At 36.2% G+C, this 25,064-nt stretch overlaps 2 protein-coding genes and 1 long non-coding RNA gene across 6 annotated transcripts; 2 read left to right on the top strand and 1 right to left on the bottom strand.

Moving 5' to 3' along the window:
- The first annotated feature begins 681 nt into the window (after nucleotides 1-681).
- LOC306909959 (uncharacterized protein) lies at nucleotides 682-5,567 on the top strand. 3 transcript variants are annotated; one of them, XM_079484124.1, is made up of 12 exons: nucleotides 682-825; nucleotides 909-1,070; nucleotides 1,436-1,634; nucleotides 1,750-1,981; nucleotides 2,064-2,340; nucleotides 2,425-2,602; nucleotides 2,722-2,798; nucleotides 2,871-3,051; nucleotides 3,215-3,457; nucleotides 3,576-3,747; nucleotides 3,890-4,026; nucleotides 4,127-5,567. In XM_079484124.1, exons 2-12 carry the CDS (start codon nucleotides 1,011-1,013, stop codon nucleotides 4,240-4,242), a joined length of 1,872 nt encoding a protein of 623 aa, XP_079340250.1. In that variant the 5' UTR covers nucleotides 682-825; nucleotides 909-1,010; the 3' UTR covers nucleotides 4,243-5,567. The 3 variants fall into 3 exon arrangements, with proteins under 3 accessions (XP_079340250.1, XP_079340249.1, XP_079340248.1); XM_079484123.1 differs by having other exon boundaries at nucleotides 688-1,070; XM_079484122.1 differs by having other exon boundaries at nucleotides 688-1,070; nucleotides 2,722-3,051; nucleotides 4,127-5,561.
- Nucleotides 5,568-6,083: 516 nt separating this feature from the next.
- Nucleotides 6,084-19,411, top strand: LOC306910841 (nuclear GTPase SLIP-GC-like). The gene is made up of 22 exons (XM_079485704.1): nucleotides 6,084-6,141; nucleotides 7,758-7,879; nucleotides 11,359-11,561; nucleotides 11,801-11,852; nucleotides 11,959-12,041; nucleotides 12,765-12,827; nucleotides 13,171-13,279; nucleotides 13,360-13,582; nucleotides 13,667-13,846; nucleotides 14,013-14,207; nucleotides 14,290-14,468; nucleotides 14,553-14,595; nucleotides 14,946-15,029; nucleotides 15,541-15,631; nucleotides 15,746-15,879; nucleotides 16,425-16,580; nucleotides 16,658-16,821; nucleotides 17,152-17,275; nucleotides 17,470-17,578; nucleotides 17,730-17,863; nucleotides 18,000-18,084; nucleotides 18,443-19,411. Exons 3-22 carry the CDS (start codon nucleotides 11,360-11,362, stop codon nucleotides 18,490-18,492), a joined length of 2,460 nt encoding a protein of 819 aa, XP_079341830.1. The 5' UTR covers nucleotides 6,084-6,141; nucleotides 7,758-7,879; nucleotide 11,359; the 3' UTR covers nucleotides 18,493-19,411.
- A 1,354-nt stretch (nucleotides 19,412-20,765) lies between these two features.
- Nucleotides 20,766-22,950, bottom strand: LOC306910039. 2 transcript variants are annotated; one of them, XR_013788121.1, is made up of 5 exons: nucleotides 22,851-22,950; nucleotides 22,200-22,369; nucleotides 21,580-21,643; nucleotides 21,308-21,408; nucleotides 20,766-21,064 (listed from the first exon to the last, which is right to left on the bottom strand). It is a non-coding gene; the product is annotated as an uncharacterized lncRNA (long non-coding RNA). The 2 variants fall into 2 exon arrangements; XR_013788122.1 differs by lacking the exons at nucleotides 20,766-21,064; nucleotides 22,851-22,950 and having other exon boundaries at nucleotides 21,271-21,408; nucleotides 22,200-22,335.
- Between the last annotated feature and the right edge of the window lie 2,114 nt (nucleotides 22,951-25,064).

The raw sequence follows: 25,064 nt of genomic DNA on the forward strand, positions 1-25,064 counted from the left end.
TCATACAAGAGCATTAGTACGATAGGGATTAATACAAATTTACTAGTTTCAACCAAAGCTAGACCACTACCTGTTGAGAGAAGAGAGAGGGTTATTGTAAAAAAACGTATTCATACGTATTCATGTAAAGACTCATAACAACTTTTCTAAGTCATATGAACAATTCTTATAGAAAAGCATGTCCAATCAATTGAATGTTAATAAATTACCCGAGAAAATACGTATTTAATGATCAATATATTATATATGTGACCCTGGACAACAAAACCAGTCTTTTGGGTCAATTTTTCGAAATTGAGATTTTTACATCAACTGAAAGCTGAATAGTTAAGCTTTTTATTGATATATGGGTTGTTAAGATGGGACAAAATCTGGTGGAGATACAAGAGTGTAAAACTCTGGAAGTTAAGGCTGCAAAAAACATCTAAATATTGAGAAAATCGCCTTTGAAGTTGTTAATCCGAGGCACTGTAGCAGGCCATCCACTCACAAAAATAAGGTTTTTATATATTTTGGTTTGAAAATTTACAAAATATCTTTATGGAACACGATCTTACTTAATATACTAATGATTTTTGGCATAAAAGAAAAATCGATAATTTTGACCCGCACAATGTGTTTTTGGCTTTTACTCCGGCCCACACTCCAGTATATTAGGTGGCGGTAATGCACCTTCATGTTGGATGCCGACCGCCATTAAACAGAAGAAGAAGAGCACGCCAATCAGCGTGCGTCATTCAAGAAGAAGTCGTCTGCAGCGCTGCTTTGAAATAGTTTTATCTTGTTTTAGATCAACAATGGCGCAAAGGAAGTGTGTTTTTGATTGTGAGGGGAAGAAATCGTTGTTCAGGTTTCCAAAGAACACGGAGTTAAGACAACAATGGATGCAATTTGTTTTTCCCGGCCAGAAACGGAGTTCCGAAAACGTGTATGTTTGTTACCAGCATTTCGCTGACGATTGTTTCACAAACAAGGCCCAGTTCGAAGCTGGATTTGCGAATCGTTTACAGATGGATGATGGAGCGGTCCCGACAATAAAACATCCCGTTCAGGAGTCGGAACTGCATGCGGTAAGTAATTCAATCAGCGTCAGATGTCTGTGTTTTGTTTGCAATCTGCGTGGATATGACGTCAGAGAATAGTGTATCGATACACTGTGTGGAGTTAAAGTGTGCTTTGTTGACAATCATAAGTGACCATAGATTTATTATAAAACTATTTCAAACATCATTTGCTCTGACCACCCACAACGCACTTGACCTATTTTCACCTCTTGTTACCTGTACAGGTAAATAGCCACTAAAAACAGCAAAACGAGGAATTATTTACATAGTTTCAGAGCGCTGCATTGCCCTTCATACTGTCTATATCTATAATATGATTTTTGTTAAATTCGTGTTAATACAGACGTTTTTATTGTTCCATTTATTTATAGATCACAACTACCAGCCATGTCATGCCTTCAACCAAGCACACAGAGTGTCAAACAGAACATAGGCCTGCTGTGTCTGTTGAAGTGCAAGCCAACCCACTAAAGTCATCTGTGGGCACTCAGTGTAGGTTTACTCCACTGCAAAAGACAGTAGGCACACAGTTCTCCTTCACCAAACACACAGGACACTTACGGAGCAAGGGTATGTATATTATATGTAAAATGGTTATTACCTGCTTTACCTCTTTGTCATTTAAAGTCTCTGTAATGTAAAGGTTACCGAAATGAAATAATACAAATTTAATTTCCTCTGTCAGGTACGCAGACAACAGATTTAAGTGATAGTACGGAGACTCCACAAGTTAAAACACGGAGTCTCCTGCTATCTACACCAATAAAGGCCACTACATCCGGACTTGGTGCGAGACCTGCTAAAAGGCCACGTATGGAATTGCCGGAAGAGGATGAGGAAGATGTATCAGATATTCCACAACCTCATAATTCCACATATGAGCCTGGCGATTCTACCGCAGAGCCTTCTGAAATTAGGTAATGTTGTGTCAATTTGAGTTGTTGTCCATTCTGTTTGCTTTGAATCGATCAGTGATGTTGTATGCTGTCCTTATTTTAGTGGGATGGAGGTTTCACGTGACTACACCGATACAAAGTACATTGTGTTTGAAAGCTCTCTAAGAGAGCTTTTCGAAATGTGTCCTTTGTGCAAGCGTAACTGCGATGTCCGGCGACGTCGGCTTGGGACGTTTGTGTCATTCAGTCAGGTCTGTGAAAACTGTCAATATAACAGAAAATGGCAGAGCCAGCCTGTGAAAGGAAGTACCCCGGTCGGAAACCTACAAATGTCAGCGGCGGTTTACTTTACTGGTGGATCATTTATTCAAATGAAAAAGGTATTTGCTGGATTATTGTGTGCAGAATGTTTTTAAATCGCGGAGGATACACCCCCCTTTATTTTATCTCTGCTATGTTTACAGATTTGCAGAGCAATGAATCTTCAAATACACCAGTACAAAACATTCAAAAGGCATGCTCGTTTGTTTCTGGAACCATCCATATATCACAAGTGGAAGATGGATCAGCAGGCCATGTTCCAGCAACTACAACCCCAAGGCGAAATTCCATTGAGTGGTGATATGCGTGCCGTTTCTCCAGGTATTTTTTAAAATTATATTTATTGTATGTTGGCATTACGTTATAATCATGCAAATGTAAAATCTAATAATTTTCTTCAAAAAAAGTGCTATGATCACTAAACTGAATTGTATCTTTAGGACGTTCCTCTAAATATGGCAGCTACACTTTAATGCATCTGCAAAGCAAGAAAATTTTGGACATTCAACTAGTACAAGTAACAATCTTTTCCAGTACATACTTCCTGTTTTTTTATGCGGTTTGGCCAATTGATTTTGATTTGTCAAAGAGCAACGAAGTGGGAGGCAGTGCACACATGGAGAAGGAAGGACTCCGAAGAGGTCTGGATCTTCTTGAGTCCAACCAGTTGCATGTAGACTACATTGTGACTGATCGGAACACACAAGTGCAGAAGTATCTGAGGGAGAGAAATGTTAAACAGTACTATGATGTTTGGCACCTCGAGAAGGGTAAATTGAGTTACATTTGATGGAAATTTGTTTAGAAAATTATTTAGGTTTACTCTTAAAACTATTCTTGAAACCTGCATACTAATTTTGTTACTACAAACCATCATTCAAAAGTTTGTTGGATTATTATTTGCATTTTGTTCAATTGTACTTGTAATTTCAGAACTATCTAAAAGATTGGATAAGTTGTCAAGAAACTGCAAGCAGCTGCGAAAGTGGTCGCAGGGTATAAAAAATCACATGTACTGGTCAGCCATGTCATCCAAGGAAGGACCTAAGAAGGTTGCAAAGTGGAAGAGTTTACTGAATCACATTCAAAACGTCCACACTCATGACGATCCACTATTCCCCAAGTGCGCTCATCCAAAAAGAGTGTCCAGAGACCCAAGTAAATGGTTTAGACCAGGTGTGTGAGTGTTATTTCTTGTGTGTGAATCAAATAAAATATTTATGATCATATATGCAGTCTTAATTATACTCTCCGTGTCTGTATTTGTAACATTTCTAGTTGTATTTTATAACAGGTACAATGGTACTTTATAAAGTTGAGAAACTGCTCCTGAACAAAAGAATTCTCGAAGATGTGGCAAAGCTGAGCCACCAACATCAAACTTCAGTTTTTGAGGCATTTGACAGCATAATTCTAAGATTTGCCCAGAAGAATGTTGTTTATCCTTTTATTGAAATGCTATGCAGGTAATAAATTAGCACTATGGAACAATTTTATCAAATCAAAAACATTACTGATATATATACAAGTATTTTCTTATTTTCAAACTTATTTTACACTTTTTTTTCAGTTAACTTTTTAATTACCTTTTTCAATGTATATGTATAGGCTTTATCTTGCAGCAATGCATTTCAATGAGAATGCAGATAGTGAACAAGAGGGCAAAGCTGTATACAGGATAATGCATCCTAAATCAAGGAAGGGGCAACCTCCGGCGAATCCAGTTAAAACAGAGCCCACCTTTGGTACGTTAATACTTCAAGTACTACACAAATTTCAATGTAATAATACTTGCAAAAGTGTAAAAGTATCACAAGGGTTCCAAAAATTGCTTTTTCATTGCAGAATACATCAGTGACCTGATGAGACTGCTGTTCCTCGAGGTATTTGACAAACCTGACACCTTTGTTGAGCAGCTCCGGAAAGTTCCCGTCCCAGGTTTACCTATCAGTGCGGTCTGACAGGTCCATAAAGGAGGATGTATTTCCCGACATGTCTCTAGGTTCAAACCAGCAGTGTCTTGAAGCCAACGTAGTTCCCTGTAATGCTCTGTAGTTCCTGCTGCAGGACAAAGCATGCTGGAATGACCACACGCACATGTCTGCCGAGATATACGCAGCACCAGCTACCAAAACGGCCAGATACCTGAAACGTCTGCCAAAGAGTGGTGGAAATATGACATACTGTATATGTTGAACAAAGGTTGTTCAAAACCTGTATACATTTCTGAGTAAATGACTGAATTTTCTTTTTGGGTGAACTATCTCTTAAAACAGTACATAACATTGGTTTTGGAAGTATCCAACAACAAGTTTATGTACATACAAGGTGTAAAAACACTTTCTAGTGACGTACATACACGTTGGTTAGAGACTCGGACTAAGTCACGTCTCGTTTGCGTGATTCAGAGGAGTCGACTCCCTTCTTTAAAAGCCAATAACGTTGTTATTAATTTACCTTCGGACTTACAAATTGGCGGGCGGCTTACTTTCAAACACAGCAACATAACAAACTGCATGAAATGTAATTTTCATGATCTAATGTTTCTTACTCTTTAAATATGTAGGCCTACTGGTGCTCTCTATAAGTGAAACCTGCTTTAAGAAATTTGTCAGCTTTATTTATATAGCGCTTTTTAAGTTTTTCATTGTTACAAAGCAGCTGTACAAGAAAACATTGGCTATAAGCAAAACATATAAGGTTATGCAAGTCAAATATCAGACATACTATAAATTCCTATATGCAGTGTTAATTAAATTAAACTTTAAAATTCTAGCAGCCCCCCAGCCAGGCAAACAGTGCAAAGCAGTATGCAAATGCATTTTGCAGTGTAAAGTTATAGTTAATGTGATCTCACCTGTCAATGTATCTTTATCTGTATTTTAGATACTTAATAGAAGGCTTCTTTAGTGGATAAAGATGATAAATGGCCAGGTAACGCAATAAAACTAATCTTAAATGTACCTGGCTTCATAATAAAGCCCCCGGAGCCTTGGCCTTCCAAGCAACAACAAAAACAACAAACCAGCCAGCCAGGATATGCCATGTGTGAGTCAGCCAAAATCATTCCACAAACTGAACATTTTAAAACTTGACAGAAATCTTAGATGTTGAAGAATACTTTAAGGCTCAGTTTCACAGAAGGTTTAAGACTAGTCCCAGAATAAAACTGAATGTTTGGGGTAGTACATTTTGTTCATTTATTTACACTCTCTCCAGTAGTTCTGAACCTTTCTTTGTTCTGTTGAATACACAATATATTTTTAAGCATTTGGACAGTTCTGGGGCACATTTGACTATTCCATTGTAGTTTTTACCTATCTATGGTCAACAGTGTCCCAGTACTGTTTGGTTACACACATTACAAACATATTTATTTGTGTTCAACAATATTCAAACAGGTTTCAAACAATTTGAGGGGGATTAAATGACAGAATATGAACCATCCCTTAACTTGATAACAACTTGCACTGTGCCTTACAATATAACTGTGCCATAGTTTTGTCTCAAGGGGCACTTATGTTTTTCTAAGGTACATTATAAAAGCTACTTCTGTCCTTATTTAAGGACTACTTGCCGAATCTAAGCCCTGTGATAAACTGCCCCACAATGTTGAACTTATGATCTCGATCTGGTTTGATTTAGTCTCCAGACGAACACTAAAACGAATTAATGAAATATAACGAAATAAATATGAAAATATTATTATATAACATCACACTTGTATGCAAATATGTGAAATAGTACAATGTAATCTAAATAAATTTGAATTTGAACACAGGATAAGTAGGTTACCTCCTATATCCGTGTGCTGCTCCACCCGCCGAAAGCTTTGCTGTCCATCCGTCGTCCTTGACAAGGTAACTTTCTTTACGTTAATTTACGCTACATAAATAAAAAACGGTTGCCTAACGTGATGTAGCGTAGTGCTGGGTAAAAAATATCGATTCTTCGCTTTTAATCTATCTTCAAACGTATCAATATCCATTCGGGAAATAAATTCATAATGCGTATGCTTTAGTTTAAGGATATATGTATTTAGCCTATTTCTGTAGATATCGCATTCACTCGTGCTTATACATTTAAAACAAAAAAAATAAAAAGTGAGAGGGGGACAGAGTCATTTTTCATGTTTAAAGGTGAGGTCGACAAAACATCTGTCGTCTATAATTTTGCAACAACACAACAAACCTACGGAACCACCTGTCGTGACGTCACCCTGACGCGATATCTGGTCTGGATCATGCGATTCTGGACAGTCAGATTCACCTCGCGATAAAACAATAACTGATGCAATGGTTATCAATACTAATCTGGTGATGCATGCAGAAGAGTATCTATCCTCTTTTAACACAACAAACAAAGAGATATTTATGTGTGCTGGGAACATGTTTTACCGGCTGAGCGAGTTTTTCATCTGCTGGTTATCACAGCACAAAGAAGCCGCCTGAGGTCAGACCATGTTGACTTTTTGCAGAAAAATTAAAAGATGAGATTCCTCTATTAAAGAACTGTTAGATTAATGCACTTTCGTATACACAATGTCCAGAAAAAAGCTTTATGAACCTGTTTTGAATGTTAAAATCTGTTATTTATATAGATTATTATACAAAATGTATATAAATATAAAAATCTAAATGTTGGTTACTTGTTGTGTTACCCAAAGTAAAAATAAAACATAACGGTGTGGGCTCTGCTGTTAATGTGTTTGTGTATTTCACTAATGTTACCAGCATATATCTACATTTAGTCATTTAGACGCTTTTATCCAAAGCGACTTACAAAGAGTTTGGGAGCAATAAGCGATATGTCATAAAAGAGCAATAGTACGATAGGTGCTAATACAAAGTTACTAGTTTCAAGCTAGACCACTTCCTAAGAAGAGGGAGGGTTAGTGTACTTTCTTTTTTTATTTGTCTGTCATGTATACACAGAAGAGAAGGGTTTTAAGTAGTTTTTTGAAGGTTGTGAGAGATGTGGTTGACCGGACTGAGTAAGGAAGAATGTGCCACCAGGATGGAGGCGTGAGGAAGAATGAGGTGGAAAGCGATTTACCGCCCTTTTGAGAAGGCAATACAAGACGCCAAGGAACAAGGAAGAGATAAATAGACAATGTAATGTGCTTTCTTGAAGAAGAGAAATATTTTATTTGTTGAAAAATGTAGGCTATTCATGCACATAGAATGACTATTCTTGTTATGAAAATAATAATTTTTTAAACAGATGAAGTAGAAGAGAAATTATTAAATGTCTGGCGAAAGACTTGAAAAAAATTAAACAGACGTTGCCCAGCCGCATCTGAGGAAGGCCACAAACTGCTTGTGTTTATTTCTCCTGAAATTTCAGGTTTTAGCTGCGAGTTCTACAGTCGGGACTTGTAACATAAGCACAAACTTCCATTTAGCCCTAATTTTCCCTCTGTTTCTCCCCTACATCTCCCATGATCCTCCACGTTCCCTCACCTGTATCTCATCAGTCATCACCCTCACCTGCCAGCCATCCCGAACTGTGGCTGTCTCGTTTCGGAAGGCTGCGTCCTCCGGAGGTCTAATTTGAAGCCTACAACGTCATCGAGGCTGTCTCGTTTCATAAAAGCAGGTAGGACACTCCATATGCACCCTTCTAATACGACCTAGTTTCACGAGAATTCGGAGGACACATGAGGTGTATCCTTTGTTGCTAGAGATAACCCACAATTCTTTGCTTCGGCCAACATCTGTCATTTGAATAAATGGCAGCAGCTGCACCTTCAACAAATATGTGGTGTTTAAATGTTAACAGTTTAAAAATTTGTGTCACGTTTTTTTAATCTTAGCAGGCAGATGAAGTAAAGAGATTTTTAAATGTTTTAAAACCGCAAGGCCAAAAATGGTACAATTGTTGAACTCTTTTGGCATTGTTAAAGGTAGAAGTAACCAATGTTTACCTCTAAAAATCATTTGAATTAATTTGACAGGTGTGCGAGTGCATCGTGGTACTTTCTCTTTCATTTTCTGCATGTCCTACGAAGGACGTCTCGTTTAATTCTATGTTGAGAATCCTCTGTATACTTTAGAGCTGCAGTATTCAATAAAAATTCCAAGAGGTCCGGTCTTTATATTCTCTTCCAAACGGCGGTCCGTACAATAGTTCTTTATATATATATATATATATATATATATATATATTTTTTTTTTTAAATCAATATTTAATCAATTTAGCCCAGTTAGATATACTGTATAAAAGACATGATCCTTATCAGGACATTTATTTTATATTTTGATATATGTATCATATGTATAGGCTCTGCGGCTTAAGGAAAACGACATCTTAATAGAAATTCATAATTAATATTTGTAAATAAAAAAACTACTGACAACATGCAAACAGAAAATGTAATATAACAACTCTATCTTTAAATCATTTCTCAATTAAAACGTTGTCCGTTACAAAATGTGAACCTGCTTGTGAAACCCAGAAAATTCTTTCATAAAATCATCCTATAGAATATTCTGTGAAAATATAACAATATCTTCAATATTGACTGAATAATGCCAAAATCTTAGTGAAATCAATGCATGCTTGAAATTAATATTTGATGCTTGTTGTCATTGGGTTCTATCCTAGGGGATTTAACATTGCCACAAACAAATGTATAATACAATACAATGTAAGTCGCTTTGGATAAAAGTGTCTTTCAAATTCATAAATGTAAACGTAAGCCGTCATAATACCCTTCAATAAACTCGAGGAATGTGATGAGAATGGTAGTGCCGAGTTACAAAGTGAGTTACAAATACAAATACATAGTTCAGCGTCGTGTGGGTTTTTATTGTTATTATGAAATAATGTCTACAAACAAAATTAAAGTTAGTTAGTCTTTTTCAGGGACTTGGTACAAAGTCTGTTCTGTATCAGCACCTGTTTCTGCAAATCTGCAGCAGAATAATGGCAATAATAGTCTTAAACTGAGGTTTCCCACTGACAGTCCTTCTGTACCAGAGATGCAGCTCTATGCTGAATATAAAGTGATCTCTACAGAATTAATTTTCTTACAATAGATTAGCATGTTGCTTCGTAAAGGCCTGTATTCTTAAAGCGCTAAACTTAAGGTTTTTGTATTACGTTCTGCACTGCGAAGAACCCTTATTTTTAAGATTGCAGGCAGATATCACATATAACATCCTTAGTTTTTTTAATTCCTATCTCCTACCCTTCCTCACTTTTTTTTTTGCCAGGGAACTCATGGATCAAGGAATAATAAATTTCATTACTTGGAATGTTAATGGCCTTAAAGAACATAGAGAGCAGAAATTGACAGAACTACGTAACAGTGATGTTGTTTTCCTACAAGAGACACACATTGGGAAAGAATATGACCATATCATAAACCTTATAGAAGATGAGTGGCATATTTTTTATACAAAGTATACCCCATCCCAAAAAGGAACAGCTATACTTGTTAGGAAAACATTAGACTTTGAATGCATCAGTGTTGAAAAGGATAACTGTGGAGGTTATGTTGTGTTAAAATGTAAACTGAAGGATCAGCTCTACACACTTGTTAGTGTTTATAACCACCAAACTGACACAGAAACCCTTGATAAGCTTTCAAGGTACCTGCAGTCGATGACCACGGGGTTGCTTGTGATTGGTGGAGATTTCAACACTGTTCTCAACAACTTTATTGACAAGAGCTGTAATGACAACAAAGTGACTCCTAACCGAACACATGGTAAACTGCTTTCCTGTGTGAAAAAGTTTATGAAATCTCTTCAGCTGGTCGACATCTGGAGAAGAAAACATCCTGTAAAGAAGAATTATACATATCACAAAGGCTGCATTTCCTCAAGACTGGATTATTTCTTTATTCCAGAAGAATGTTTGTGGCGTGTCATTAGTTGTGACATCAGAGATTTAGAGAGACCCGACCATCAGCCTTTGTTCTTGAAGATCAACAACATCTCCACAAACTCTTCACAGAAGAATGTCCAAATACAATCACTCTCAGACCTGCTCAGTCATAAAAATAGTTTAGGGATAGAGATGACGGCTTCATCATCGGTTCAAGACAGTGAACTCAGCGAGGTTGACATTGTCTCAGCTGTACATTCCCTTCAAGTGTCAGACACACCAAGACCAGACGGCATTCCAGCTTCCTTCTATAAAGAGAACATTCAAGTTGTGATTCCATACGTGAAGATGCTCTATAACAGGATCCTCAGTGGTACATTTAACTGCTCAGAGAGACGTTTTAATGAATCTGTGAGAAGTCCACATGACAACAGTCAACACTTTTTTAACGTTGACTACATCATCATCGCAACTATTCTAGCAAGACGCCTAGAAGACGTCCTGGAGTCTCAGTCAGAGGGACGGATACCAAAAGAATCAAATGCTGTCCTGATCACTCCTAAAACACTTCACACTGAGACAGTGCTGGGTTATGTTAGGGAAGAGTTGGACAGGCAGAGACAGTCAAATCCAAGTTTGTTTCAAGACTATCGTGCAGTGATGAGCCTTGTTGGAATTGCAGAGGACACGTCTGTGCCATGTCAGGGCTGTCCTTTGACTCCAGTACTCATAACATTAGCACTAAAATGCTACGCCTCACAGCTGTTTCTGGATTTAGAAAAGAATGTGTTTTTTATTTTCAAACAAATTGTGATAGTTTGCTATCTACCTGAGAACCAAGTTAAGGTACAAGCCATTGTGACATACAGCACTGATGAAGAATATGACATTGTGATACTACATAAAGAAAATGGGGAACCATTTCATCTAACCAGCGTGGGACATGAGCCTGAGGATCGGGATGGAGAAGATAGTGACGACATCCTCTATGGTTTTACCTTGCCACCAGCTACTTGCAAAATGTAATAAACCACTCAGTTTGAGAGGTTTCACTAATGTTGCCACATCAATAAAACGCTTAGTGTACCTTATCATACATTTTTTACATTTTGTCCTTCACAGAGTCACACAGCCCTTTCCTTCAATTTGAAGAACTACAGTGTTTCATCTTTACATGCTTTTGTAATATATGTTTACTGATGTAAAACAAGACATGAAAATGATTCTTTTTGTTATTCACACAGTATGTATGCAGTCATTACCCTGCAAGAGTCAAGTGAGCTGACTGTGATCCCAACAAACTGGTTGAATGAACAAAAGACTCAATGTTACTGGCCTCCATTCATGTCACCAGAGAAGTGCTTAGAAATGATAAAGAACAGAGTTGAACCTGCAAAAGGAAAAAATGCTTGGCAGCAATTCAATATGGTCTTTCATGGAGAATATGGTGAAGATTTATTTTTTATGCATTGTGATCAAACATTTATCATTGGAATGAGGTTCATATAATGAGATAAATCCATTGAAAGTAAATTCATGAAGCCGAGTGCAGCAGTAGCGTATCTCAGGCAAACAATATTTAACAATGTTTCAAACAGATAATCAATCATGTTTCATTTTCTAATTAAGATATATTTTTCCATAAAGTACTATTATAATATGAGTAAATATTTGCTTGTCTTGTAGCCGCCTATGCGCAGGCTAAAGAGAAATGTGAAGTTAGTGAGCAGATGGAACGGTAAGTAATAAACATTTGGATTCTTTAAGTTTAATACATTTTCTACAATCACTTAAAGTTATAAAATGTAACTTTAAGTATACAATATATATGCATATATTTTTAGGCCCTCTACCTCTCTTGGGGGTTTTGAGAAAGAAAAACCAATAAATCCAATCCATACAGCGCTGACTTCACAATCCACCTTTGGTGAGATAATCAGTTTCTCTAAGAATCTTATATTTGGCCTAAGATTACTGTTGTTTTGGCTTCTGAAGTGTAAAAATGTACAGACCTGTTAGTTTGTTTACTGTTCTTACCAAATTTATAAAAATCATGGAATAACAAAAATTTTAATGATGTTGGGCAATTCATCCGATGACAACCACAACCTACAGTCATCCAGAAACATAATAATATTAGACAGACCATATCTCTTCTACTTTCCGTTTTGGTATTATTGCAAATTGTTCTGGTATATTGTAATTTTAGGCTCCCAGTCCTGAATAAAAAAAATAGTAATGTGCCTAAAATAAATAAACTTCGATTGAATCATTTTATCAATCAGTTTACAATGCATAGAGAAGAACGTACAATAATACCATCTATATTAACACCGTATATACGCTTTAATTTTCACTGAGCATACTTTTTATTAAATGTAATATTATGATGTATGTAAAGCTGCTTTGCAACAATGAAAATCGTGAAAAGCACGATTTGTTGAAAGGGGGATTCAGTCCCCCTGAGACCCCTCCCCTTTTAGGGTGAATTAAACCAATGCATTAAATCCATTTCACACTTATTTTTTCTGATTAAATCAACAATCACCAAAGTATAAAATACTTCTCATAAAACTGAATTCATGTTTGTTAGCTTGGGTTACAGCTGTGTCATTTAGGAAGTTATTTGTTATTATATATTCTTTGACAGGTGTTAAAAGAAAACGTGATGAAGAGTCATTGGATACCAACAGGCAGTCACAGCTAATCACAGGCAAATCAATTCTGAATTCAACATTACTTAAAAACAAAAGTTAATGTCTGTAACTTGAAAAGTAGTCACTGGGGGCATATGTGGGTGTTTACCTGACATGTTTCCTCTGTAGAGGTCATGGAGGTAGGGGTTTAATTTCCTTTTGTTCATTTACTTTAATTCCGATTGCCTGTTTTCTGTCTTTTTTTGTACATGTCACACATTCTTTTATAGTCTCTGTACGGATACTGGTGCAGCTACAATTAGTCGACTGAAGATATAATGTACTGTATAATGTACTGTAAGAAATGATCTGTGCATAAAGATTATTTTCTATTAAAACACTACCCTTAATGGAACACAGATACGGATCAAAAGAAGAAAGCAAAGCAGATCATAGACGAAATTAAAGAAAAAGTTCAGGCCATCCTGGAAACAGACTCCAGCATTACCGTAATAAAAACTCACATTCTGTAAGTGTTTCAAATATTTATGATTCCTTTGCAACTTTGACAACAGTTTTCTAATATATGGCTTCTTTTATGATGTACAGAGATTCCATTTCAAAGATGAATGAAGACACCAGAAAGAAGGAAACCATTGGGATTTTTGGAAGGACAGGAGAAGGGAAAAGCTCTTTATTAAATGCAGTACTGAAAGAAAAGGGTTTACTGCCATCTGGTAGTTTTGGTGCATGTACAGCTGTTATGACACAAGTGGAGGCAAACCTGAATGACTCCAACTACATAGCAGAGATTGATCTCATTTCTACAGAGGTTTGTTTCGTTGATATAAAACGCTTTGTCTTATATTAAGAAATTCAAACTGAAATAAATGATTTGTGATGTGTGCTGTGGCAGGAATGGGATGTGGAGTTTTCTCTATCAGATGAAGTTGAGAACCTCTCTGAAGAGAGGATCACTGCCCTGTTTGGAGCTGATGCTGAGAATAAAACATTAGAGGAGCTCAAGAGAGATGACAAATATACTGAAATAAATAATATTTTGTCTACCAGAAAGAAGATCATTTCAAACAGTGATGTATGTTACAAAGCGATATATTTCATGATTAAAATGAAAAAAACATGAAAACACCTTCCCCTACTTCTGTCTTTATAAACCACTTGCTTTTTATTATGAGAACTTTAAGTGATATTTCATTTTGTAAGATGCTTTCTTTATGATTTTTTGAATCTCTTCTGAACAGCCCACCGAGTTTGCCAGAGCTGTTTTATGTTACATTGAACACAATGTATCAAATCCCGGTGGTTGTTTCTGGCCGCTTGTTAAGTGTGTGACGATCAAAATCCCAAACAATCGTGAACTCTTGGAGCACATTGTCCTCATTGATCTTCCTGGGACTGGAGACTGTGACAAGATCAGAGATGACCTCTGGAAAACTGTAAACACTACTGTCACTTTTTGCAATAAATATTGTTAATAACAGTGGAGTGTATCGTTTTACTCCGTTTATTTATTTTTAGAAAATAAGAGAGTGCTCCTCTGTGTGGATTGTAAGTGACATCAAGCGAGCGGTTACAGACAGAGACCCTTGGGGAATATTAGAGCACTGCATTGAAGACTTGGGACCTGGAGGAGAATGCAAACACATAAACTTCATCTGCACTAAAACTGATGACATGGAACCAGAAGAATACCTCAGGTGACAATGAGAAGCTCTTTGTTATTGTACTGCATCTTTGCAAACTGAACTGGATACATTGTCTTTTTACTCATGTCTGTTCAGATCTGCAAGGCTTACCGATGCCCAGATTACAGGAGACGGTTTGGTAAATGACTACAGTTTATTTTCTCTTTTATTTAGTTAGTATTGAATAATCTGTGTGTCATCTTAAATGTCTGGTGTCAAAGACTGTTTAGGAAAGCACAGTTCATGCTTTTAGTTTGTGTTAAGGGTATTTATGATTCTCGTTTTGTCATAGATTGTTCCTTCACAAATATATTTGTTCACTTATTATACTCCAGAGCTATTTTTTTGGGTGAATAGTTAGAAAATAAAATGATGTCCAATTAATTATTTAATCAATTAATACATTTATAATATAATTTTTATTCATATTATACATCAATTCATCTACATATTTTACTACAATCTCTTAATGTTTTGATCTTTGTTTAGGATCTGAACACAAATTGCATACTTCATAGAAATGACCGTGCAAAGCAAACAATAAAACTAAAATTGAAAAGTTCTGAAAGTGCGGTAAGTATATAACATTACAGCATTGCTATATATGGTTACTTGTGGAAATGTTTAAATAATCTAAATAATTTTGAAACGTCTTTAAAAATAACAAAGGAAAAAAATTGAGGTGGTCTGATAAACACGCTGTTGGATCGATTCTTTAAAATATGTGACCTTTCACAGGTGCCGCGTTTTCTGTCTTTGCTCATTTGGCATTGGCTTCTTATCTTTAGTTTCTTACTTCTAGCTAAAATCTTTTCAATGCTGGTGCTAAAAATAGCTTGTTTCGCAAATTTCTGTTTGATTCACAATTCCCTATTGATACACTCAACTTTACATCAAAACAATTCTACCTTTTTTATTAATTAAATGGATACTGTATTATACCTCATATGAAGTGATTATATGTGATTGGCTTATACTTTCATGGTTAAATACTCTGTATTTTGATGAAAGTTAGCATGTATTGGTAGGTTTTATAGTTTTAAGGAAATTATATAATATGTATTTTATCATTTGTAATATGCAGGAATCAAAGGAAAGATTCATCACTGATGTATTCACTGTAAGCTCCAGAGCATTCTTTAATCCAAAATCACATCTGAAGCCTCTTGAAACAGGTACTGAAACCTATCATGCAAAGAAAAGTGAAAGTGTGATGTTTTATTATGCTGAAAGATTTCTAATACTTAAATGATAAAATACAGTTTAATTTGATTAACTTTAACTTGTAGAGATACCAAAACTGACGGATATCCTCATAAACTGTAACAAGAGCATCAACCAAAAACTGATCAGAGATTATATCAATGAAGCAAAAGGAATTTTGTCCTTGATCCAAAGTGTCCAACTGGATAAAGATCAAAACGTATGAATTTCTCATAATAATATATGCAAATGCATGGACCACGGAACGCATCTGAACAAGGGGGGAGCAATAATTTCAAGTCACGCGGGGGGTGGGGGCGCATATGCATTGAAACAGACAATATTACTGATATATACAATAACGTTGCGGAGCACTTTATTTTATTCCAAGCTATTTAGAGTGGTGGAGATGGACGCTCCGGGTCTGTTGTTGAGGCCACAGTGGAAGCTGGAGTAGTTTGCTCATTTTGTTTTGCCAGTTTATTTGTAAAAAATCTGATATTGACTTCTGTCTCTTCATTGTCGCAGCTTGTTAATGCCGCCAGCGGTTAAACAGGTGCCCGACGTTGTGGTGACTAGTATTGTTTGGCTCGTAAAAACACAGAAACAACTTAGGCTTTTATTCATATACGATAGTTTGTCAAGTACAAAAGTTGCCCGGGCCGTGCCCCCCTTAGTTCCGCGGTCTATGTGCAAATGTATTTAGACATATACCATTAAATTATGCTGTAATTCACATATTTGTATAATTGTGTGTTTATTAAGACAAAAGCCAGAATCCTCAAGGACCTGCAGACAAACCTAGGGAAGGAATTGAATCATTTTGAAGATCTTTATGAAAATCTGAAGCAATGTCTCTCAAAGGGTGTTGAAGAATCAGTGAGATCGTGTGTTAAGACCACAAAAGACATGTTATCATCTGTAGGTTGTGTTGTAGGTGCAGTTTTCTGCGTTTGATCTGCAGTCATGTCATTTTTTCATCATGTCATTTATTTTAGGTTCGGCCAGAATCTAACAGTGGATTTCACAGTACTTTTCGAGCCATGTGTGGGAGAAGAGGATACCACTGGCCAAGAAAATGGACTAAACCTTTAGATTTGAACAAGTGTTTGTCCAAACACATGTACGACAGCATTAATAAGGAGTTTGTGTTGATGTTTCCGTAAGTTCCTCTCTTTCTATTTCTCCCATTAGTTAAGAAATGTTTTCAATACAATTTACCAATGTTGGCTCCATTTATTCATATACAAATTATTATAGTATTATTAAAATACAAAACATGATGATCCTCTATTGAGACTTACAGGTCAAAGTAAAATGGTCTGGTAGTTATTCAACAGGTTGCACTTCACTGTTTTCTGTACATTTAGTGATTAAAAAGTGAATGCCTATTAGTAAATAGTAAACAGCTGAAGTTTAAAAATAATGTCTGACTAAGACTCTGATGCACAAAGGCCTTGAAAAAATGCATATGTGATTTTCCGGACTCTAGTGTTGATGACAATGACAAAACAGAGAAATCAATGCAGGACCAGCTTGACAAGTTCAGCATCATCCAGTGTTTCTTGCCAACATCTCCAATGCTAGAACCTATTAACAACTTCATCCAAACACAGGTGAGCTCAGTTGTCCAGTGTGGCTGTTCTTTTATTTGTCCAAACACAGACAGGTCATTCTTATTTTCCAGACACTGTTTTTATTCACACTGTGAGGCCAAAGCTATATAAGGGGCCAAAGTTTGAAGAAGCTGGAGAAAGTTTTGGGTATATTTGTGTTGTTTAAACACTATTACTTTTAACCATCTTAACAGGAAACCAAACTGAAGGCGTCACTCAGCAGAGACATTGTAGAGAAGAAAAAAGAAATCTACTTAACAATCTATAAAGTCATTGAGGCGAAAATGGCTCCGGGCTACGAGAGTAAATCACCATTAATATCCACATAAACATATACACAGTTTTTATATAAAAGTAGTTCATATTAAATGCCAAACAAGAAAGTATTTTATTTGTTATGTTCTGATGTTTCTTTGTGTAAAAGAACACAAAATAATATGAAATGTTGTTTCAGAAGCTGCAAAGGAAAAAGGAGAAGGATCCATGCAGAGGATGGAGAATGCAATAATGGAAACAATTGAGGAGTTAAAACCTCGAATGTTCAATGAGGCAAAAGTAGAAATGCTTGAGAAGTTCAATAAGTTGAAGGTATTTTTTACCTTCACACACTTAATTTTGAATGTCACAAATACTGGTTTTGGAGTTTGATTCATCAAAGTTATGATCATGTTCTTGAAATAAACTCTAAATCAAGTTCCTTCCTAACTGTCTTGTGCACAAACAGCTGCATATAATGAAAACTCTTAGATCAGAGCTGGAGAGTTCAGTGAAGCGCTCGCTTTCACAAATCAGCAAATTCAACCTCTTGGGTAAGAGACAATACTTTAAACACAATCTATTTTAATAAATGATATTTTGAATAGTTGACTTTAATAAAGTTCCATAGAAGGGAAGGAAAGAGGCGGGAACCGGCGAACATTCAAACACTAAAACTTTAATTAAATAAACAATAAACACGGAAGTAACCGGCAGCCACCTCACGGTAGACTGCCGGCCATAAAACATACATAAACTAAACATATGTGCGCACAGCTTCTTGAACTTATCACTCACGCCACCAGCCCCGCGTTACGGCTCTCGTCCCGCCTTACTCACCACATTGACTAATCAAATCGACCACAAATATTCAAATGTTTCAAGCTGAAATTCTTGATTTGTTTTGTCTAGATGTCTCCAGAGAGATTCAAGAGCTCGAGAAACTATCAGCAGCAGTTTGAGGACAAGCAGGAGCCCCCAGAAAATGACACAATAGGCAGTTTGCGGGTTTGCCAGATCTGTATCATAAAACCAGTCCAATCACCAATCAAAACTGGCTCATTGACCTAAGCACAAATAGCAAAGCTCAAAATATGTCACTCCTATACCTAAAATGCAAACTGTCACTAATGCATTAAACAACATTTCTTCTTAAAAATGTAGTAGTAATCACAGACATGATTTGCTTTAATAAATAACTTAATCTTCCGCTAAGAATGATAGCTAGTTAACAAAGCATTTTACTATATAAATGAAACTTGGCAATGGAAAAGCGGTTACATACTTTAGTTACAACATTGAACATATCTACGATTTAACTTAATGGACCACAAATCTGAGTTATCTTTTGTATTTAATTATGAGGTTCAAATACTTCATTTTGCTGACCTTTTATGCACTAACTTGTGCTGGATTAGCTTGTCTGCTGGTATCTTAACCAGTACGCTTTTTGATGCACCTAAATATTTATTGCATTGTTGTCAAATTGCTTCCCCATGTAACACTTTTGTCAGTCCATACACAGTTCAGACCAACAACAGAATAGATTTAATGAACTTTACTGAAATATTAATAATAATTCTTCTCATCATCATTTCTTGACTCTCTGTCAATGCCTCTTTGCTATGTCTTATTATTGTTATTACGCTACGTTTATATGGCTATTATATTGTAGACCAGGGGTCCCCAAACTATTTTCTGCAAGGGCCACATAATTCTTCCTGTCTTTAATAGTGGGCCGGGTCGGTTTGTAACAGAAAATTACATGGGCCGGAGGTACTACTTGAATTATTGTGGAAATTTTATTATGATTGGAGATGTATTTATTATGCCTTCTTATGGTAGAATAGTTTATTAATAGTTAATAGTTTAGTGCTACTCAAATAAAAAAAAAATAATTAAGCATATTAATTAACCTTTCTATTTCCCAACCGCTCAGATGGTTCGCGCGTCAGTTCTATTGCAATGGTACATTATGAATTTAACAAATAATTAGGCTATGTGAGTTAGGCTAATTTGGGTCTGAAAGCCAATATTTATTATCAAATATAGACATGATATAAGTGAAACTGTAGAAATATATTTAAATTTTTCTTTTTAAATGTCTCAGATTGTACACACCAAACATGGTAAATCGCGCTATTTGCTTGAACATTTTGAGTTTACTCGCACCGTTCGCACGCAGCGCGAATTTTTGCCAAAGTTCAGATTTTTCAACTTGCGCAAATCATGCGAACGCTCAATTCGCGCCGTTCGGGCGAATCGCGTCGCAAGTAGGTCATCGCATCTTTGCATTGACTTAACATGTAAATCACTCGCGCTTAATGCTTCATTGGCGTTTGGTGTGAACACACTATAAGGCATTGTTCAGAGAGCCGTTCCAAATCTGTGGGCGGGCCGTAGTTTGGGGAACCCTGTCGTAGACTATTGCATGGATAAAACCTTTTAATTAAAAAAATACATATATATATATATATATAACCCCTCCCCCCGCATAGTTCAGAGGCGCTGCTTCTTTACGTTGCTTTGAAAAGTGTATTGCGTGAACTCTCTCTGTCTGCACGCGCGGCACACGCGTCCTGCAACAATAATCATATTAATTTGAAACAGCAACCCAGAAATTTGTCACAAGCATTGATTAAAACAATGATGACTATAATCACATGAAGACAAACCGACTAAAATTCTGGACCTTTGACAGTGAGGGGGCCCAGCAAGCAATTTTTGGTTTAAAAGACGTCTATTAGCCGTCTAAACATAGCCCAGACGTCTAGGCTAAAACAAGGCTAAATTTGGGCTGTCAGTGAAAAGTTAATAGACGTCTAATCATTACCGAAGAATAGCCTAGTCATCAAATAGACCGCTATTAAACGAATACACGTAGACGTCTAAAAGACGGTGAATTTGGGTCTCTAAGCTAAAACAAGGCTAAATTTGGGCTGTCAGTGAAAAGTTAATAGACGTCTAATCATTACCGAAGAATAGCCTCGTCATCAAATAGACCGCTGTTAAACGAATACACGTAGACGTCTAATAGACGGTGAATTTGGGTCTCTAAGTTACAACAAAGCTGAATTTTGGCTGTCAGGGAAAATTTTATACGTCTAACCATAATCATCAAATAGACAGATTATGAATGCCTACATAATAGATAACCACACAATACCCAAAATATTTTTTGTTAACTAAATTTAACATGTTCTTCTCATAAATAGCAATTAATACAAACAAATTAAATATAAAGCTTTTATTAATAAAACCAACAATTGTAAAAAAGACAAAATGGAAAATATAAGAAATAATATATTTGTTACAACAAAATCAAATGAATTAAGATTTGAACTTCTTTAGAATTTTTTTAAATAAAGGACAACCAATAATAATACAAATAACAAGAAAATCTAACAATAGTAAACTGTTTCATTATTATTTTTTTCTATACCCACCCCCCCCCCAACTCTCCCTGGTGCTTGCTTAAAATGGCATTCCTCAATTCAAATTCAGTTGCTATTGGGAAGTTGGTCATCACAGCATCTGCAAAGAAAAAAAAATTAGCATGATAAAAGGCTTTTTGGACATCATCGTGTTTTAGTTTATACATTAATTGTAACGGATTTGATAATAGGGCTCGGTAATATAGCGCTGACATATATACTGATTTGGAAAATGTTTATATCAACACAGACTGATGTCATAAAGAAAATACATTAAATCATTAAAATGATAGTATACATCACCTTTAAGCCAAACGACAGACATGCAAACACAAGCACATACCTGCAATGACCGAGAACAGAGTGGTCTTCTCAAAAGCTGCCTTCTGCAGCGTACCACCCACCTTCATATTAAAATTGGACATGAGGCTGTTTTGCAAAACCCTAAAACAAAAAAAATGTTAACAATTGGTAACAAATACGAACATGACAAATTGTTTATTTTTTTGGAAATACTTTTACAATATTACAATACTTTGTTGTGAAAACATGGAATAATTAGTGAGTATGGTCACCACAATGTTTGATTTATATTGCATGTTTTGAAGGCTTTACCTGTCCAGCATCCTTCTGGTACGTCTTTAACATTTCTGCCACCGACTTTGCACAGTTTTGACACCTGAGTAACAAATGTCAATGTCAGGCAGATAGAAAAATATGCTTCAGTGTACAAGTGTGCACCGACCTTAAATGTTAATGACCATTGAGCTGCAAGTTTTCCATCATTAACCCTATAAAACTCTTTATTCAAGCAGATTGCTGGCCCACACTGAGAAATAGTTTTTCCCCCTGTAGGTCCCCCCACAATCGGTGTCTGCCTCAATACTGTCTGCCAAAATTTAACTCTGTGGTAGTAACTAAAAAGTAGTCAAGTAAACATTTAAACCTCAACTGTACATCAACAGCACTATTCTAATACACACAGATACTTTTTGTAATCGCTAATTTTATATTGACAATTTAAATTTGAATTTTTTTAACACTGTAATATGCAATTATTTTTGAAGTTTCAAACTTTGTTATGATACTTCGTAACAAAAAGGTCTATTCTATTAGATCTATCTCTGTATGCAACAAGCCATTGCACTGTCACACATTCAATATTACAGATTAAATTATTTTTGGACTTTATGAAAGGTGAAAGCTTTAGTGAGGGCATGTTGTTGTTGTTTTACCATTGCTGCCCGGGTCTCCATACTCTCCAGCTGCCTTTCCAAGCATTGGAAATCCTCCATAGTGGCCAATGCAGACAGTTGGACACCAGTGTCTGTTTCCACCCTTTGGCCAACTCTTTTTAATTCTTCTTTTATTTCAACAAGAAGCGTTAGCACCTTTCTTTGAAACCCTAAATGCAACAAAGGCAGTGTTATTTTCAAATACTCACAACACTCAACTACTTCCATAACAAAAACTTAGCATGACAATATGAGCATGTATGTATGCATGCATGCATGTGTGTATATATATATATATTTGTTATGCATATTTATTGCTGTGCTTTGTTCACTGGATAATTATCAATAAAACTTTTAGTGCATTTAAATCAAAGAACGTGGATCACATCACTCCAGTTCTGAGGTATTCATACTGAATTGACTTCCACAGTAGATATAAAATAATTTAGACCACGTATCTTGGTGATTGCCATCGGGATATGAAGCGATTTCCCACCAACATAACACAAAGTGCTTTTAAACCAAATCCCTTGCTTTGAGATAACCACTAAATGGCATACTCTCGCCCTGCTATCTGCTAAAATTTCACGGTCCCTACAAAATATGAAATGTAGAATGGAAACATGACAAAGAGATAACACAGTTACTTACAAGAAAATTGAACGTATTCCTTTTGCCCGTCTGTTGATCGCGTTGATTAGCTTCTACACCTGTGGCTTCTGCTCACGTGTTGGTTATTAAAAAAATGGCGTCGGCGGTATTGTTTATCGCGAGATCTGGCCGATTTCTCTACCAACTTCCAAGTCTCGCGTTGGCAGTGGCCATGTCTCAGTACTAGGTCAAATAGCCACCTACAGGTTGGGATATGTAATTGCATGTTTATTTAACAAAGTTAAAAATCCTAACGGGAAATGTAATGTGTGACAGTACAAATAATGCAAATTAAAACTTGGCCAAAATTACTTGGTTGTTATGATGTCATGCATCCCACACGCTGTACATGTAAACAATTTTAGACTAGCTGGTTCAATATAGGGCTATAGCCAAGTCGTTGAAATTAGACCACAGATTGCCTTCGTTTAGCCCATACACAGCCTGTCCAATTCAGGGATAAATCGTGGCTACAGATGTCACGAAATAACACTTATTGTTTAGATATTATTGATAATGCTAACATGACGGGAAACATTTCGCCCAAGGGCTAAAAGCAGACTACACGTAGCCCGTCCAATTTAGTGCTAAAACGTGGCTACATATAGACCATGTCAAGAAATACTTGTATTTGTGTAGATGTTGAGACGGCGAACATGAAGGGATATGAACCATGCACTTCCTGGTAATCAGCTGCCTGGACAAAACCTATAGTGCCTCAGTTTGGACTATGTGTGGGCTACAAATAGCTGCTCTGACGACGAGCAAAATAGCGTATACGCTCAGGCTATTGAATATGTCAAAGAAATTAAACCAAATACCTTATAAACGCTGTTCATTTTGCTTACATGATGTAATATCATATATCTCACAAGTTATTTAGCCAAAAACGACTTTAAACAAAATTCTAGGTTCTTTGGGCTAGAAGTGGGTTACACATAACCGGACTACATCTGGTCTATAGTTAACCGAGACGTTGAAATGACGGCTATTGCTTGCTGGGGGGGTTCGTTCGAACCACCCGAACCCCCTGCCTACGGGCTTGAGGGTTCAAACCTCAAGACTCCTTTATTGGTAACCTAAAGGTTTTCATGCAACCGTGCACTGAATTGTCTGTTTATATTACAAGGGAAATTCTGACTTGAGAGTAAAATCATTAGTGTTGAATTCAGAGAGCACAAACATTTGTGATGAATTAATTTATTTCACATTAGATAATTTCATTTCATTTATCATTCATTACATTATATATGTTCTTACCTTAAATTATTTTTTCTTAAATTCATTTATCATATATTTTTATTCTTATTCTTTATTACGGTTGTTTATGTTGGATGCTATAATGTCTTTACTAGATATGGGCAGGGGTGTTTCTAGGGCCTTTTTAGGGGAGCTAAAACCCCCCTTAAGTTCTAGCTTAGCTCCTCTAAAATATTGTGAGTCGTTATGTAATACTGTATGTACCAAAATCTGAGGTCGGTTTAGTCCTCTTTAAAGCTCTTTCTTCATGCATTCTTCAGTTCAGTCACAAGCAGAGCACAAGGTGTGTGCGTTAACATGACATCTAGCTCATACACAGGTTCTACCCTGTCAAGAAGTTTATTCATAGATTTAAATCTGACATTGAGCTAACATGATCTTTTTGTTCGAGGTCCGAAGAAACTGTGGTACACTTGTTTTTGGCATGTCAGTTTGCCAGGCTTCTCAGTGAAAAACATTATATTTGGGTATCATGATCCCACAAATGAAAATATTTGTTTTGTTATTAATACAAAATATTTCTTAAGTAAATTTCACATTCACAAATGCAAATATTGTCTTCTCTGTCTTCTTAAAAGAAATGGAAATTATTTGAATGTAATTTCAGCATCTAATAATAATAAATATTTTGTGGTTGATATTAATGTGATGTATGCATATTCTTATGTTTCATTTCTCTGCAATAATAAAAAAAATTAATTAACATGACATCTGCATCTTTGCCATTCTTGTTATAAATACATAATATGTTGCAGTAGTGATACAAGACCCTTTCCCGTCCACTGTAAAAAGTTTTGTCTGCGTTCACCCCCGTCACACATTTAACTAACGTTACCTCCAGCAAGATGAAAGCACTTCACACCAATGACGGCATACTTTAGAAAACTATCATGATGATATTGTAGCGCACACATGGTCAGAGAGCCCCTGTACAGAGAATCTGCTCAGATGTAA

Source organism: Barbatula barbatula, assembly GCF_947034865.1.
Source record: "Barbatula barbatula genome assembly, chromosome: 21".
NCBI classification, from domain to species: domain Eukaryota; kingdom Metazoa; phylum Chordata; class Actinopteri; order Cypriniformes; family Nemacheilidae; genus Barbatula; species Barbatula barbatula.

Bases quoted from the DNA above. Each gene is read 5' to 3' on its own strand.
- LOC306910841 (XM_079485704.1), top strand. From the start codon at position 11,360: ATGTATGCAGTCATTACCCTGCAAGAGTCAAGTGAGCTGACTGTGATC. The intron at 12,828-13,170 runs GCAAATCAATTC...AATGGAACACAG, and splicing joins GCAGTCACAGCTAATCACAG to ATACGGATCAAAAGAAGAAA. The intron at 15,632-15,745 runs GTACTGAAACCT...TTTAACTTGTAG, and splicing joins TCTGAAGCCTCTTGAAACAG to AGATACCAAAACTGACGGAT.
- LOC306909959 (XM_079484122.1), top strand. From the start codon at position 798: ATGGCGCAAAGGAAGTGTGTTTTTGATTGTGAGGGGAAGAAATCGTTG. The intron at 1,071-1,435 runs GTAAGTAATTCA...ATTTATTTATAG, and splicing joins AGGAGTCGGAACTGCATGCG to ATCACAACTACCAGCCATGT. The intron at 1,635-1,749 runs GTATGTATATTA...TTCCTCTGTCAG, and splicing joins AGGACACTTACGGAGCAAGG to GTACGCAGACAACAGATTTA.